At 33.8% G+C, this 16,178-nt stretch overlaps 1 protein-coding gene across 1 annotated transcript in view; it reads left to right on the top strand.

Annotated features, from left to right (window-relative positions):
* The window catches only part of TUSC3 (tumor suppressor candidate 3), a gene marked incomplete at both ends in the record, with an annotated part of 106,692 nt that overhangs the window by 46,135 nt on the left and 44,379 nt on the right, over positions 1-16,178 (top strand). Inside the window, 3 exons of the mRNA XM_082282677.1 lie at positions 1,829-1,969; positions 2,508-2,648; positions 10,639-10,728. Of these exons, the coding sequence (XP_082138803.1) occupies positions 1,829-1,969; positions 2,508-2,648; positions 10,639-10,728 (372 nt within the window). The remainder of the gene's footprint in view (positions 1-1,828; positions 1,970-2,507; positions 2,649-10,638; positions 10,729-16,178) is intronic.

Raw genomic sequence — 16,178 nt, 5'->3', positions numbered from 1 at the left:
CCCTTGAAAATGAATACTAAATACTGACATGCTTATCTTTGATATTTATCCATTTTTATCCATTTATCCATTTTATCCATTTTTATCCATTTATCCATATTTATCCATTGATTGAAGCTAAAAATGCAGATTAAGAGGAGTGAAAAACTTCAAAGTTATCTGCGTATTTTAAATACCTTTTGGTGGAGTGTGTGACTTAAAATGTTCAAGGGAAAAGATTAATATGTATTTTTAAAATACTTATTTTAAAAAGTTAAATTAATGTGTTTAATAAATATTTTTACTTCCAATTGAAATATTAGAATGCATTGTGTAAAGAATGGTTATTAGTGACTTAAGATTTTGCTTTAAAAATTAAAGATTTTTTTGCTATAAAAATTAAAGACTTTATAAAAATTTGTGTTATTGTAACCTGCATAGTTATAATAATCCAAAATATTTTGTTTGATCTTGCCTTAAGCCAATCAACACATTAGAAGAGTCCAGTTCAACTTATTCCTTGTGTAATGGGGCAAAAATTCAGTTTATTTCAAATGGCATGCATTTAAAGTCATGCTTACCTTTAGACGAAATTAAGCATAAACATGTAAGAGGTTTTTTGAAGAGACAGAGTGTTAAGAATAAGTTATACTAGTTTTAGTATAAGTTATATTGTTTTAAGGTGGATTTGAGGGAAATGCAGTTCTGACTTCACATTTATATGTGCAAAGTCATGTAATACTGATGCCATAGCAAAAACACCCCAAAAGTACACTATCCCAAAAGTAGTGGTTTTGATTTTTTCAGCTTTTGCCATGTTTATGGAGAAATGATAAAACCGTTCCAGATCAGCTTTCTCCAAACTCTATACAATGTCCAAATGTTTCTGTATCTTATAAAATATTTTATTTAACTATTTCACAACATGTGTCAGCCTTTTTTGGAAAAAAAATTATTTCCAAATCATTTCAGTAAAGAAGAGGGCTATTTTTTTTGCTTAGATGGAAAACATTTTAATAGTTGGTAATTTCTAGTGATAAATTCAATATAAAGTTTTGCTGATGTTATATGAAATTCATTTTTAAGGAATGAAACAAACAAGCTTACTTTTTTTTTAAAGAGCTCCATACTGCATCACCTTTAAGTATTACATTAATTTTCATTTTTTAAAGTGTTTTATTGCATAATTTCTGAGATGGCCTGAATTTGGAGGAATCTCATATAGTGAAATTAAATTTTCCTATACCACATTGCAAAGTCGAAGTCAGAATTTCAATGTATATGTAGATCTATTTGTTTGTCACTTTTGAGGATTTTTTTATATACTGTGAATAGTTCCAGTGACATCAATACATGAATTAACAGTAATTTCTAGGGCAAGTTATGTATTTTAAGCTAGTTATCCAGCTAAAGATAAAAAAGATTCAAAAAAAGGCTAGTCACTAGTGGATAGTCTCCTGTAGCCAGTGCAAACTATGTCAAGCTACTTTGCTCCCTTAGAATTATAACCTAATATACTTTAATAGGTTGGTTGGATGCAGGGTCTCTGTTTTATCAGTTACAGGAAAGGTCATGCAGTGTGTGAGAACTTTAAAGCATAAGATATCCTTATATAGAAAAGCTTGTGGGTGGAACACTCTGAATACTTAAACATCCTGAAGAATCTACTGGAAGTAATATTTTGAGCACTCTTTTTGGAGGACTATATATGCGGATGTTTTAAAAAATGTAATGTATGGAGGCAAGTAATATTTTTATGCTAATTAGATTTGTGTTATTGATGGTATTGTGGTGTTGTATTTTGAGAATAGTTACTGATTTTTTCCCTCTTTTTTTCCTGGTTTTGTAGCTGAATATGAACTCTGCTCCGACTTTCATGCATTTTCCTCCAAAAGGTAAACCCAAGAGAGCTGACACGTTTGACCTGCAGAGAATCGGATTTGCAGCTGAACAGCTAGCTAAATGGATAGCTGACAGAACAGATGTTCATGTAAGTCTTTCGATCGTTTTAAAAGCTGATGGCAAATGTATCTTTGTGGTTTGAGACAGGCTGATGGTAAATTCCATCTTTCCTAAATGACCTTTTTTTGTCAAGTGAAGGTTCTACAACACATTAAAAAATAACATTCTTGGTACTTGTAAAAACTTCTGCAATCTGCAGATTATAGTCCATTCTCGCTTTGTTAAATTTTATGTAGTCTTATTCCGGATAAAAACAGGCAATAATAAATAGTTGTTAATAAATTAAATGTGCTTTGCAAAACTGGATACAAAATACTTAGATCCAAAGGTAGCTGCTTTTAATTCAGACACAACCTGAAAATCTGTTGCAGAAATAATGTTTCAGGTTGCAAAGTTCAAAATTAAGAATGAACGTTTTTCAAAGTATGTGCCTATTAAAGTACTGTTTTTTCTGACTGAAACTGACTGACTCTGAAACCAGATTTCAGGTGCTCCATTATGTTTATATGGAAGATGATCTGTATGTAAGCATTTATTAAAATCTACATTTGCATTTTTCCTTCCAGATTAGAGTGTTCAGGCCTCCTAACTATTCTGGTACTATTGCACTGGCTCTTCTGGTATCTCTTGTTGGTGGCTTGTTATATCTGCGAAGAAATAATCTAGAGTTCATCTATAACAAAACTGGTTGGGCCATGGCAGCTCTGGTATGCAGATTTTCCTTACTAATATGCTTTTTATTAATTTCTTATCTTAGCATATATGTTTTCAAAACTTTCACAGTAAATTAAAAACCATTGCATTAGTAAATTGTTCAGGATGATACTGTCAGAAAAAGATGTATAATGCAGATTTTGGGTCTGATTCTCATAAGCAGTGAGTATCAGTTATGACGAGTGACTCACTGAAAATTAGCAAATTCTCTGATAGCTGCAGTTTTTTATTTGAGCTTTAATATGAAAATCTTTCCAATAATTGTTACTGATGTTTACAGCTGTGGTTCAACTTGCCCTCTTTTGATAAAATCCAAAATGTTGATCGGGTGGTTTAGTGTAGATACTGATGTCAGACTGTATCACTTTAGGGTAATGACAGGTTGAGAAAAAGACAAAGGCTTTATATGTTTGTAAGACAATGATAAAAGATCTGAGAAACAAAGGCAAAGGGGGAATTCTTTCCAAAACTGGTTTCAGTAGTACTGACCTTAACAATCTACTGTTAACCTAAATGAGAATAGGATGATCTTAGTGTTAGCTCTGAGGAAAGACTAAATCTAGCCAAGTCTGTTTGAAATATTAGTCAGCTAAATCCCCAAAACCATAAATAATGTATTAAGCTTTAATTTGCTTAATAGTCTATTGCAGTGTGTTTATTTACATGGTAGTTTTCAAATAACTGAGTAGACTGATGAAAAATGTGGGATGTGCAACTTAGCTGTCTCAGTTTTAAACGGGATAGTCTTCAAGGATGGTAGATGCTGGTTATAGTGTATCAACAAGCACTCATTTCTCTGGCATCATTGTGACTGACAGAAGAGAAAAAATTCTGAGGAGAAGCATCTAAGGCTTAATTTTCATAGGGACATGGCATCAGAAATATGGTTATCAACACTAGAATAGTGTCTGTAACTACTGAGTCCTAGCCAGTATTTTACTGCACTAGTAATTATATTAATTGAGAACAGAACTACTTAGAAATTAATCCACGTGTTTTTTACAATATAAACAAAGTTCTTATTCTCTTGCCATTTAAATAATTATTTATTGCCTTGATCATTTTAAAGGCTATTTTTCAACTTGTATCAATATGATGTAACCTTTCTTGAAAGAACATGGCTAGGATTGTAGATGGAATGTGAGTTTTCTTTGTACATCAGCATCACATTTTATTTCTCTTCTAGTCTCCCTTCCCCAAGAAAGCTTGCACCAGGTGGTCTTTTGAGATCTCTTTCAACCTGTGCTATTCAATTGTTCTGTGTATTTTAGTTCTGCTAGACTTAGAACTAAAACTGGTTTTTCCTTTTCAAAGCCATATCATGTTACTGGTTTGCTATTCTGCTCTGATTCAACAATATGAGAAGATACCTTCTTTTTGTGATACTGTGAGCTGGTGGGCCTTTGGCAGCCTATATCTGGATATCCTTATGACCTCAGTTAATGACCAGAATTTGTTATGATTCATAGAGTAAAATGGACAGTCACTTATAATCATTCTATTCGATATTGTGTAGTTATGATTCTCTTACATAGTGCTTTTTTTCTACCAGTAAAACTTAGAGCTTCTTTTTTGAGAAAAGCTCATTAAAAGGAAAAATTGGTAGGTTGGTGTCTAGTTAAGGAGAGAAGGTAATGCATAGGAAAATGCTTTTTATGAAGGGTATAAATAAGTAATAACTATTTAATTCTAAATCATTATATTTTTCATTAGTATTTTTTCCTTTTTGAACTTTCAAGACCAAATTAAACAGAGAAGGTCTGGCAAGATGTGTAAAAACTACAGAAAGCCCATCTTTTCAACAGAAGTATTGACAATTATTTTGTTCCTTATTGGCAGTTGTTTTTTCACAGGATATAGAACTGAGAAAGCACAAAAGCACTTTTTTAAAAGCCGTAGGTTTGGGGTTTAAATGCTTTTTGGGAGATGGTGTATGCTAGGTATCTAATATTCATTAAGCATACTGAAAATAACATCTTTTAATTTCAACTGAAACTTTTTCATAGTGATTGTAGGATTCAGTGACTGAAAACTGTGTCGTTGCAAACAGAGAGCTCTCATTATCTTTTTCTTGTTTTTTTGGAGCTGCTCAGTTTGCTTTGAACAGTTTTTATGTTCCCAAATGTTAAAAAAAAAAACATGGATACTTTTTATTTAAATGAAAAACGGATGGTGCCACTCTGCCTGATTGAATGACCTATTGCTAAAAATGAGAAGAAAATTCTCAGCATAAAGAGCCTGTGCTGTTTTACAGAGGATCCCAGAAATGTTAATTTGATAACTCCATTGATATAAAAATGTTGTCTCATAGACAATATTTCCAGTAGTGTTTTAGAAGAATATTTAGGAATGCAATTTTTAATGATTCATCTAATACTTTTGATAGACTTGCAGAAGCAAGACCACAGGTTTCGTGTCACACATTGATTCCAATGCCAGCTCACACAAGACCATTGAATTGGTTTCGTCCTCAGCATTAGATTGCGCAACAGCAACATTTGTGATTTCATCCCCTTGTTGAAGCACTGCAGGCTCTGGTAATATCTTGTATGCCTTAGGCATTTTCTCTTGCAACATTACCCAGAAGATTTTTAGAATGGCAAACCAGGATGGCTGAGTCACAGTACATAATATCCCAAAAGATGTCTTTTGAAATCACATGCAAAATTTATCCCCTAGATTATCTTGGACTTTAATTCAAATTCTGCTGTTCATCTATGGATATTTTTCCCTCTGACATGCCAACACAAAAATGAGGAAGGACTTCAGTCGTTAGATATTTGCAGAGTCCTATCCTTTTATGCTGATAACAGGAAGCAATTCAGACTCTCTTCAGGGCTTTTCATTTCTTAAGCAGAGAGAAGAAAAGGTCAGATGGTATAAACTAAGCAAGCTTCTAACAGTTTAGATAAGGAATTGCGTAATTTTGGACAACAGTGCATGTGCTGAGAATTTCTGTTCTGTTGGCTAGAATGTCTTTTGATAGCATTTTCTTTGCCACTGTTGTTTCTGCATGTAATTTTCAGTTTTACTTTATGGGTATATTTCAGATTTGCCTACATACCTGTGGAATCAGGGAAGACAAAATCTGTGCTGAGATTAGACGGCAGCTGCCTAGGAGTTAACTCTATTGGGCAAAATATGACAGGTCACTTGAATGAGGAGACAAAGCATGTGTTTACTGTTCTCAAAACAGTTAATGGGTAGGAGAAGTGTGTACTGTATTGATACAGTCCCCAGTATTTACACCACATAGTACATTCATCATCAGTTATTGGTCCAAAGGAGCTTGGAGAGTATTACGCCTACTAGTGACTTTTTCAGCCCTTTCTGGAAATGAGGATAAAAAAATTAATGTGCTTTTTTTAAAGATACACATGGAAAAACTCAGGTTCCTCTGTGAGACTAGGTAGGCATCTCAAAAGAACATCAATAAATTCTGATTTTTAATTTCCTTTTCTTCCTATAGGTAGAGGTTTTAGAGATGCACATTTAAAGATACAGAAATACATTCTCTTTGCTTCTGTGTTGTACTCTGTCCTTTAACTGTATATCTCTTATTGGAGAGTCTAATAAGTGACGGATTTAGAAATGGAGTACAGATCTCATAGCATGAGAACCGTCCTTGAGTACAAAAGCAAGGCTAAACTGGATAAGAAAGGATTACATTTCTTTAAAACGATAATTCTGAAATGGTTAGAATTTACATATACAGAACAATATAGAAATTAAGTGTAGAACTAGCTGTCATGTGTCCACTTTTTATTGAACCTGTGCTTGAATTTAACAATTATCATAAATTAAACTAAAATTTCATTATTTTTCTTACACTACAAAGTGTTTTCCATGTTCTTGGGTCTAACTTGCAAAGAAATCTAATTACTGGTTTTGTATAGGAAGCTTTTCTTCAAAATCATTCCAAATGGCTTTTTTAAGTCTCTGGCAATTTTGTTTAATGAACTAGCAGACAGTGTTAAACAAAACTTAGGCCTTTGAGAAAGGGATGTATTAAACCCAAATAAATAATTTGACAAAGTTTTCAAGACCAAGAATGGTTTAGAAATTCTGTTGATTGTGTCTTGCTAGCATTTCAGTTATCTTGCATCTGCTCTTAGGAACCTTGTGATTTGCACACAGATGCACCACAGATGAGCTTAAAGCGGTCTACCCCTTAGTGAAACGAAGGATGGAAGCCATCAAGAAAGCATCACTTGTAATTTGTTAACAAGGTCCTGCAGCAGATCCATCTACACATAGAGTGTATTCCCCTAGGACTGGTAATAGGGGTGGACTTAATTGCCACTGAAAAAATCTTGTGGGCATTTGGTTTTGGAACCATACTATGTTGTAGCAAATCATTGTTCTTTTCATCTCTATGCTACACCAGCCAGTACACCAGTATTTGGCTACAGAGCCAAATAATCAGCTTGCTTTTATCATTTAGCTGCAGAATGAGCTACCTAAATCTGGAAGCTCTTAAAATAGCTTAATCCCTGAAAAAAGCCCTGAACTCTGTTGATAAATCAGGTGGCATGCAGCAGTTAGTGCTGTTCTTGGAGTCTGACAAGGAGAAAGAAAGGAGTAGATGGATGAAAGGTGTTTCTGTAGTATTCCTCTCTGTAGAACTGCTGAAATACAGACTCTACTATGGAAAAGTGGCATTGTGCTCAGAGATAAGTGCCTCAGCTTGAACCTTCTCCTTTACTGCAGTTTTCATCCTTTGAACCTTGGCAAGATCCAAGAAAACTGAAGAAAGGGGCCATTTCTCTGCATATGAGAGTTAATACAAATTCATTAACAAATTGATTATTTGTAGGAATTAACTTGGCAAAGTTCCTAACTGGGAAAAATCAACTCACAGTAATGGTTAGTGAACTCTGTGTGTTGGACACCTTTGGATCCCAAAGCATGGGATCCTATGGAAGCTTTGCCTTATGGAATGGTAAGCATTGTGTATCAGCGTGATGAATTATAAAAGCATGCATCTGTTCTACAAGTAATGGTGTGTATTTTACAAACAGTAGAAGGCTGTGTTTTCCAATGGTTGTTTTTTCACACGGGTGATTGTAATTGGAGAATATAGGCACAGCAAAATAAGTTTGAATGTCAAGCACTATCTGTAGCATATTAAATTCTTGCTTGAGGAATATGATGAAAATGTTCTGTTCTTAGGATACTTAGAATAGGTGAAGATTGTAAGAGTACAAGGGAGAAGCTGGAAAATGTATTTTGGCTGCTGAAAAAGTAATTTTGAAAAACACCAGAAAGGAACATGATGGAAGGAAATCATGGCAGATCCAGTGTGTGGTACACCAAATTAGTTTTTTTGGTCATTAACAGTCTGAACTGAAAGACTATGAAAGATGCCTCCAGGTTAAATAACCATATTGTTGAGTCCATGCTTTTCAGTTATGTTTATACATGACATTTTCTTCTCCCCACTATTGTATCTTCTAGATATTTTTTTGTTAGATATTATACTGTCTCACAGTGTGGTATTTAAAGCAAGCATTAAAGATCTTCTGTAATTTGGGAGATTTATCCTTTATAAAATATATGACTATATATAAAATGGAGTAGAGCCTTTTTGATCTTTCAGTATGGAAGCAGTTTGGCCCTAGGGAGTATACATTACAGCAGTAATTTAAAAATGAGAAAAATTGCTTCTCATAGAAAACACACTTTCAGAGAGGCGCAGTTTGTGTACTCTATGCATCTGTTATCTTTCAATGTTTTCTCAGCTAATTTTTTGCCTTTCTAAATATCCTGCACCTTACTTTTGTTACCCATATTTTCAATTTTCTACACTTTTGTGCTTTCACATAAGCTATTATGTGATTCATCACCAAAAGTGCAGTAAAAATTTCTCTGCTAAAACAATCTGCAAGGTATAGAAATAACTATGTTATTCTTTTCCCAGTAATGTCACTGTATACTCTTCATTTTGTTGCATATCATTAATTAAAACACAATTCATTTGCTAGCAATCACTGTGTGTCTTCATCTGCCATATTAATTATTATGCTGTTACATTCCAAATCCTGTTAAAAGCAAAATGAAACACATTTTATATTAAAACTAAGAACCTGGTTTTAGTGTAATTAAAATACTAAAACTACAAGAAAGAGTTACAATTAAACCATGTATGAAAAGGTATCTTTTCTTACAAAATTTCTTTTCTTTTCTTTTCTCTGCAAGAGAAGTCTCAGTAACATTACCACAGTTGTTCTGCATGTACTTCTTTGTATCTTTGCCTTTCTCTTATGTCATGATTACTCTTCCACTGCTTCTCTCTGGATCTGGAGATCCTTCTTTTGCTTTGGGATGATGTGGTATTATGGTGAGCTGTCAGCATTCCATTTGCTGGGAGGAGTATGATGAGGTGGTCTTAAATATGTGGGATGCTTGTCTTTTGTTTTCTTTGTTAGCCCTAAAACTGTTTTCAGCAAGCTCCCATGTGTGTGTTTCTTTATTCACTATTGTAATATTGATAGGCTTGGGATCTCCAGTGTAATCCTGTGCATCCTTTCTTGTCATTCCATACTGATACATTGCAGCCTATGTTTACACTTTGGTTGTCTCTGCTGTCATCTCATGACTGTACTATATCAATATGTTGGTTATATCTATTTCATCCTAAACAGAATAGGGGGAAAAAAATTAATATGCCATGCAAAGATAAGCAAATATAATGTAAACTAGATATAGTCGCCTGGTCTTTGGAAAAATTACTGTTTCAGCTAAATAAGTAAAACCCCCTCAACGACTACTAAACAACAACAACAACAAAAAACCCAACCAAACAAAAAACCCACCCAAACCCCAAATGAAAACAAAACCCAAAACCAGGAAAGCCAAGACAGATTTTAATAAAGCTTGACAAGATTCAGTTGTAAGGCCTTGCAAACTATGTTCGTAGTTCTAGAGGTGGCAATGCTGCATTTACAGGGATACACATCTACACTAGTTTATATTTACTTCACAAACATGTTACTAAACATTCTTTAAATAAAATGCTCCAAAGGGTTTTAGTAAACTCTGGTTTAGTCAGTCACTGTGGTATGAATTTTTACATTCATGATCCATCTGCCTATGCCTGTATGGCTTTACTATGCTATTGGGAATATTGATGTACAGTAAAAATGAGCATGTATGTAATTGTACTTAAATTGTAGTTTTTGTAAGGATTATCTGTACTAATAAAACAGAAGACATATTTAGATGATACAGGTTTCCTATTTCTCTCACTTGGTAATCAAAAAGATACTATATTTTCCTCTTTAAAATAGTCTTAATGAGTCCTGGTATGACTGGTGTTTGTCATGTATTCTCTATAGTATGATCTTCTACAATAATTAAGGTCTGTTTTTACAGTTGTCATGCATCCCTAACCTAACTTCACGCTTTTTCTGTAGGGAATTTCCAACTTTTTAAACAATTCAACCATTGCTATTTGTCATAGCTAAAATGAATCACAGTCATATAGGATGAGAATTTCATAAAATACGACAGATTTTTCTTTAATAACTGGGTTTTTTTCTATTAATTTATATATAATTTCAGACACCTGAAAGCAAAAAGGAAAGATAAATATATAGGCTTTAGAGGCAGAAATATTTTTGTGGAAGGTTGTATAAATCTTGAATACTCGTTTCCAGAGCATTTGCAATGAATGCCTTCTACTGCTGCAAGTGCCTGTTGTCATGTAGATATGTAAATGTGGTGCATAAATTTAGGATTATTTCAAGTGAGATTTGGAAAATCTGTCTTGAGCTGACTCATTTTCAGAATGGCAGAAACAATTAAGAATTTTATGAAAGCAATGCATCTGAAGATACTATCCTAAAATTCAAATAGGCGTAGATACTGTGTCTGTTTAGTGAAAAAAATTATATATCTAAAGCAAGAGTAACCATCAAAATGGTTTTCTGTTCACTCCCTCACAGTAAATTAACGAATATATTGTTTTTCTATTTTTTCTAGTGTGTTGTATTTGCTATGACATCTGGTCAGATGTGGAATCACATCCGTGGACCACCGTATGCACATAAAAATCCTCAGAATGGACAAGTGGTGAGTTAATTATTTTAATTTTATTTTGAGGAGAAACGATGTGTAGACAGTCACTTGCTACAGTGAGCCTACCCACTGCAAATAATTGCAGTTCCATAGGTCAGTATGACAGTCTGTCAGAGTCTTAAATCTAGTTGCAAGCAGAGTCTGTTTGGGAATTTCAGATCTTTAGAAGGTGCCACCATCTCTGATTTGAGCATTGAAATGGACGGTTGTGTTGTTCAAATTTCTCTCTATGAGGTTCTTAGCTGTAGTGAATTTGTTAGAAAGTGTTCCATACCCCACAGTACCCACTGCCCAAAGATAAATGTAGATATTGTGTCTTTTTGTAGGGATGTGCTTCCTCCCACAGTGGAAAACAAATTTGTTTTGCTTCCTCCTTTTAGGCTGCACAAACCATTTTTCACACAAGCCTTTGCAGTTTGTAACCTCTTACCTTCCTCTCCCAATCATTTTAGTTAGAAAAGGAGATGCCAAGATTCCAAGTACTTTCATGTGCTTTGTACCATTCTCCATCATGTCTGTAAATCTTCCACTACAAATGCTTTTTCCTGTATCTGTGCTCCTTCAATTTAAACTCTTTATCAGCTTTACTAAGTAGTTACCATTGACTCTTGCCAAAACTACATTTATATCCTGCTACTGCTGCCTTTAAAGGATTACCTTATTTGCTTCTTCCTGCTCACAAATCAGCAAATGTTCATCAGATCTCAGAAGAATAAACTCTTTTTGCCTACTAGGAAAGTAAAAATGACCTTGACTAGTTCCAACCACTCCTTGTTATTTACCACTTTTAAAGTAATTTCTTGAGATGGAATCTACAAAACTTGCAGTGCATGTAGTGATAAGGAAACTTTTTTTTTTTTTAAAACTCATGGCCCATTGAGCTATTTTCAGCTTTGGCCATCACTAGTTATAGGAAACTGTCTTATGTCTTAAAGAAAGACTTGTTTTAAGCTCTCTTTCTGTCATATCTTAATTGGAGTAGCAAAAAATTATGGTTCGAATTCGATTACTGATCTGTGTTTTATCAGGAATGAAGCAGAATATTGATGTCATAATATGACAGGATTTCATCTGTGAACTTTGTCATTCAGAAACAGAATTAATGATACAATAAATAATCTCGTTAAAACAGTGTTTATGAAAATTTGGAATTTTTCATTTCCGCCTTGCAGCATTAAATTTATTACACTTTTCTATGGAGTGACAGAAAGAAGAAATATTGCATAGGAAAAGCACTGTTTGTGACAAATTAGTTTTTACCTTATCCAATTTTATACACATTGCCTGTCTTAAACCTGTTTTGGAAGTATACCCTATATTTAATAATATTGAAATATTCCTGAATTTGTGCTGGCTTGTCTGTGTTTTCAAAGTGTGAACTGATATCCTGTGTGTCTGAAGCGCTGCTACTTTGGGAATGTTAGCACACACAACTAAGTAATGGAAATAATGGTAAAGATAGTTTTAAATTCTAGGTACTAGTCTATTGTATTGGTCAACACACACTCTTTTTGGCTTTGATGCATTATATGACTTCAGGTAAGTTATTTGTGCCTCTAATTCAGCTGTCTCTCCTTGATCATATGTGTCAGTACTCTGACCTCTTAGGAGCTTTGTCTGTGACAGTAAGTAAAACCAGTTAGATTCTATGCATTAAAAGAAGAATAAATGCAGGATTACCAAGATCCTGCTTTAATTAAGCTATCACTGACCACTATAGTTGTAATTTAAAGCTCTAACTTTAGAAGTGTTAGAAGCTTAATAAGTATGCTATAGATCTTTACCTATTTTACACTGTGGTTTAGGATTTTTGTCTTCAAATAACACTTGAAAATTTTCCTGTTTCATTTTTCTAACACTTATATGTGTTTCTGTGAATTTGAAGCAGTAAATATGCTTATCTAACCTTCTGTGAGATTTATTCAACCATGATAATTCACTGTAACACTTTGTGAATTGTCAGCAATTCCTGTCTTTACATCTGAATAAAATTTAACTCATCACTTTCTTTCCAATGTCTAGCATTTAGCAACAATTCCAAACCTGAATGCTAACTTTTTACAAGGATTACTTGCACGTGATACTCTGAAACTTTGTTGACAGTCTTACCACGGAAATTTCTGGTTTTAAGAGGAGGCATAGAATAGCCCACCATGCTTGATAGTTTTATTATTAAGTTCAAAATTATAGATTCTTAGTTTTTCATATTTCATAGAAGTTAGTGGTTCAGTTCAATACTAGTCTGATATGCCACCAGACTTTGAAAGTGAGATTACTCTGTATTCATAAACTATTCTTTGCCTCAAATACCTCCTATTGTATGCTTTGTTTTGCAGTCATTTTAGATGACACTTAATTTGTTCTTAAATTCCTGGTGTTTTTCAGAAGACCAAAAGACATCTGTTTCCTTTGCTTAGACAACACTACTTACTCTTGCCAGTATCTTGTTCAAGTAACATCACCAGTTCTTAAAACTTTTGGCTTTTGCATTGTGTTTATGATTACCTAAGCTACTTTAACTGCATAATGGTACTCTTTGAAACTTCTAAACCATATTTTTATCTTTCTGTGTGGTCTGTTCTATAAAGCTGGTGTTCCCTCTTACTGTGGTTCTTGCAGTTAGTTCCTTTATTCCCTACTGCTATCAACTAATTTCAGGTTTTGCGTCCGCATCAAGAGCATCAGAAAGCTCTTCCAGGCTCAAAGACCTTGTAGAAAGCTGAATCCCACAGTAACATTGTTTGCTATTTCAGTTCTGGTTTAGGTTTATGAAACTGGTGCTAGTCTTCCATCTTGACACGTGCTTTATTTCTGTTTTATTTCCGGAGGTCTCCATCTTTTGCCAAATAATTTTGTTAGGATTGGGCCCTTACTGACCTGTTATGCTAAAATCTGTGCCTGGTTTACTGGGACTGAGGTGTCAATTAAACATCCTATTGGTGTCTGTGTAGAAAGTCTTGTGAGAGTTCTGATTTTTACTCAGAGCTTGATCTGTATAGAGCTGGTGGTGAGAGAAGTAGAACTGGTGAAAGCAATTACAAATTACATGGGTTTGAGCTTCTTGTAGAGGTGGTTCTGCTGCTGTTTAACTGACCTAATAGCAAAGAATTCTGACTAGATTTTCATCAGCTTTTAAACAAAAAGCAGCAATGGCTAAGAGAGCATTTATGTATATCTGTCTATGAGTTAGCTGCCTTTTTTATTATTATTTTGCATAGAAATTCTAGAATTTTTATTGTACAATATATTTAAGATTGCAACTATACAATTGTTGGAAGTTTGCTGTAAATGAGAACAAGGAAAAGGACAAGCTTGATCTAAAATGCCAAATTAACATGGTTTCCAAAGCTCATAATTTTCTTTCCTCCTCTTAAAAAAAAGTATTAGAAGTTGGAAAAGTTTTTGTGTGAAGAGGAAGATACGGTATTTTATTACCAGATATTAGATGGTTTTCCTGCGTAAATTGATGCTTTGTGAAATGGACAATGGTATTATTTACCATTATATTATATTATATTATAACATATATAATTATATAATATAATTTTATATATTACCATTATATTAATTGGATTTTTTTACTGTCTTATATTTAAAGGGTTGTTAAAATTCCTAAAGTATAACACAAGTTATGTCCTTAGGAAGCAATTTGTATTTTAACAGCTCTTTTAGATAGAACACATTGTAATATCATATTAAATACAAATATTTGTTCAACTTTAGAGTTTATTCATCCTGGTTTTTTCCCCTACTTACCTTTCGTAGTTTTATAACCACTGATCGTTACTCACTTTTCTTGGTGATACAGATATGTAGTAATCTGTATGTTTATGAAGCTAAATGAAAGCTATATTTGACTGCTGGTATCATTTTTTCATTTGTCAATGCAAAATAAAGGTACTCTGAAAAATTTGTGCTAAGGATCCTGAGATTCTTAATTTGTGCTGGTCCTCTACTGCTAAGCAGGATAAAATGTCACTTACCAAGGTTAATTCTTCTGTGGTTTCTGATATGAATCTAATTAAAATACATGGAATTGTTTCTTGAAACAGTTTTAAAGAACAACTCACCCTTTCAAGCTCAGTAAGTCACAGTAAATTCATTGTCCTTTAGTCTTCTGTGTATCTGGAAGCATGGTTGAAGTATAGTTTGTCAAGATTGTCTTTGTAATGCATGACTTTTCTAAAAGTAGCCATATTGATGGTACCAGTTTCAATACATACAAAAGTCACTTTACTGTGTGATATAATATTATGTTAGTCTTGCAGTTGGATAAAAAATTCATACAGGTTGTTATCAGTAACTAACGTAAGGTATCCAGATTGGCCTTTTGCCACAGCAATATTTTGCTGCATCTGTTGCCACTAATCACAGCCATAGTACTGTCGAAAATACATCTTAATATTTTACTGTAATAGCCAATTATTTTTAATGTCACGCTGGATGGAAATGAGTAGTGCATTACTTACGAGTATTTTTAATGAAATAGCTTTCCTGTGGTTATCAAAGCTGTGAGTCTATTCAGAAACTACAAGTGCAACTACAAGTGGTAAAGGGTTTCTCAAGCCTTTAAATTACATTTCTGTCATGATTTAGTCAAAAAAGCTGTTGATTGGCAGTGTAAGGTGTAGAACTAGTATAAAACAATCTTAATTCTGTTAACAGATCAGCACATTAACAACTGGACATCATATCTAAACTACTGTTGGGAAAATTATTAGTCTGTGTAAGCCATCTGTGCTAATTTTTGAGATTGCAAGGGTGATTGAGTCTGGCATTCGGTGTAATCTGTGTTCCTAACTTGATATTAGAAAACGGAAACCTTGCACAATATTTGGTACTCTTTTTTTATTGTGGGAAGAAGAGGTTAGAAGATGGTCAGGACAGAAGGATTGCTGAGATGAAGGAATCAGAACCTCTGTGTTCTTAAATGGTCAATTCTGGACGCACACATGCTGTAGATGTTCGCGTAGTACCATTCCATTGCCAATGCTGTTATTTTGTCTGAGTAAGGATGGAACATATTCTCAGGAAGTAAAACCAGATTTCAGACAAGTAGTCATGCAGCAAGTAGTTTATCATTATAAAATTCAATAAAATAAAAATTAAAGAGGCTGCCAGATTTTAATTGCTTCTTGTAATAACAGAAATCCAATTTTAATTGATACCACTTCCAACTGATAAACACCCCTTGTCCCCCACTCCTTGTCTTCCTTTTGCTAAGTGTAAATGGGCTCCTAGAAGCCATTTACTTTCATTTGGAAAAACTGTTTTCTGCAGAACAGCTCTTTGTTCAGAAGTCAGGGAGGCCTCAAATACATGAATTCTTGAGGTATCTGAAGACAGAATGATAATGCAATACAGTAAAATATACTTTAAGGCAGAAAACCAGAATGACACATGGGAAAAACTGGTTCATGTTCTTCTGTTACTAATAGAGCAAG

Source organism: Coloeus monedula (assembly GCF_965178545.1).
Source record: "Coloeus monedula genome assembly, chromosome: 5".
Classification (NCBI taxonomy): Eukaryota; Metazoa; Chordata; class Aves; order Passeriformes; family Corvidae; genus Coloeus; species Coloeus monedula.
The sequence above is the reverse complement of the archived record's forward strand: the minus strand, read 5'-3'. Positions and strand labels throughout refer to the sequence as shown.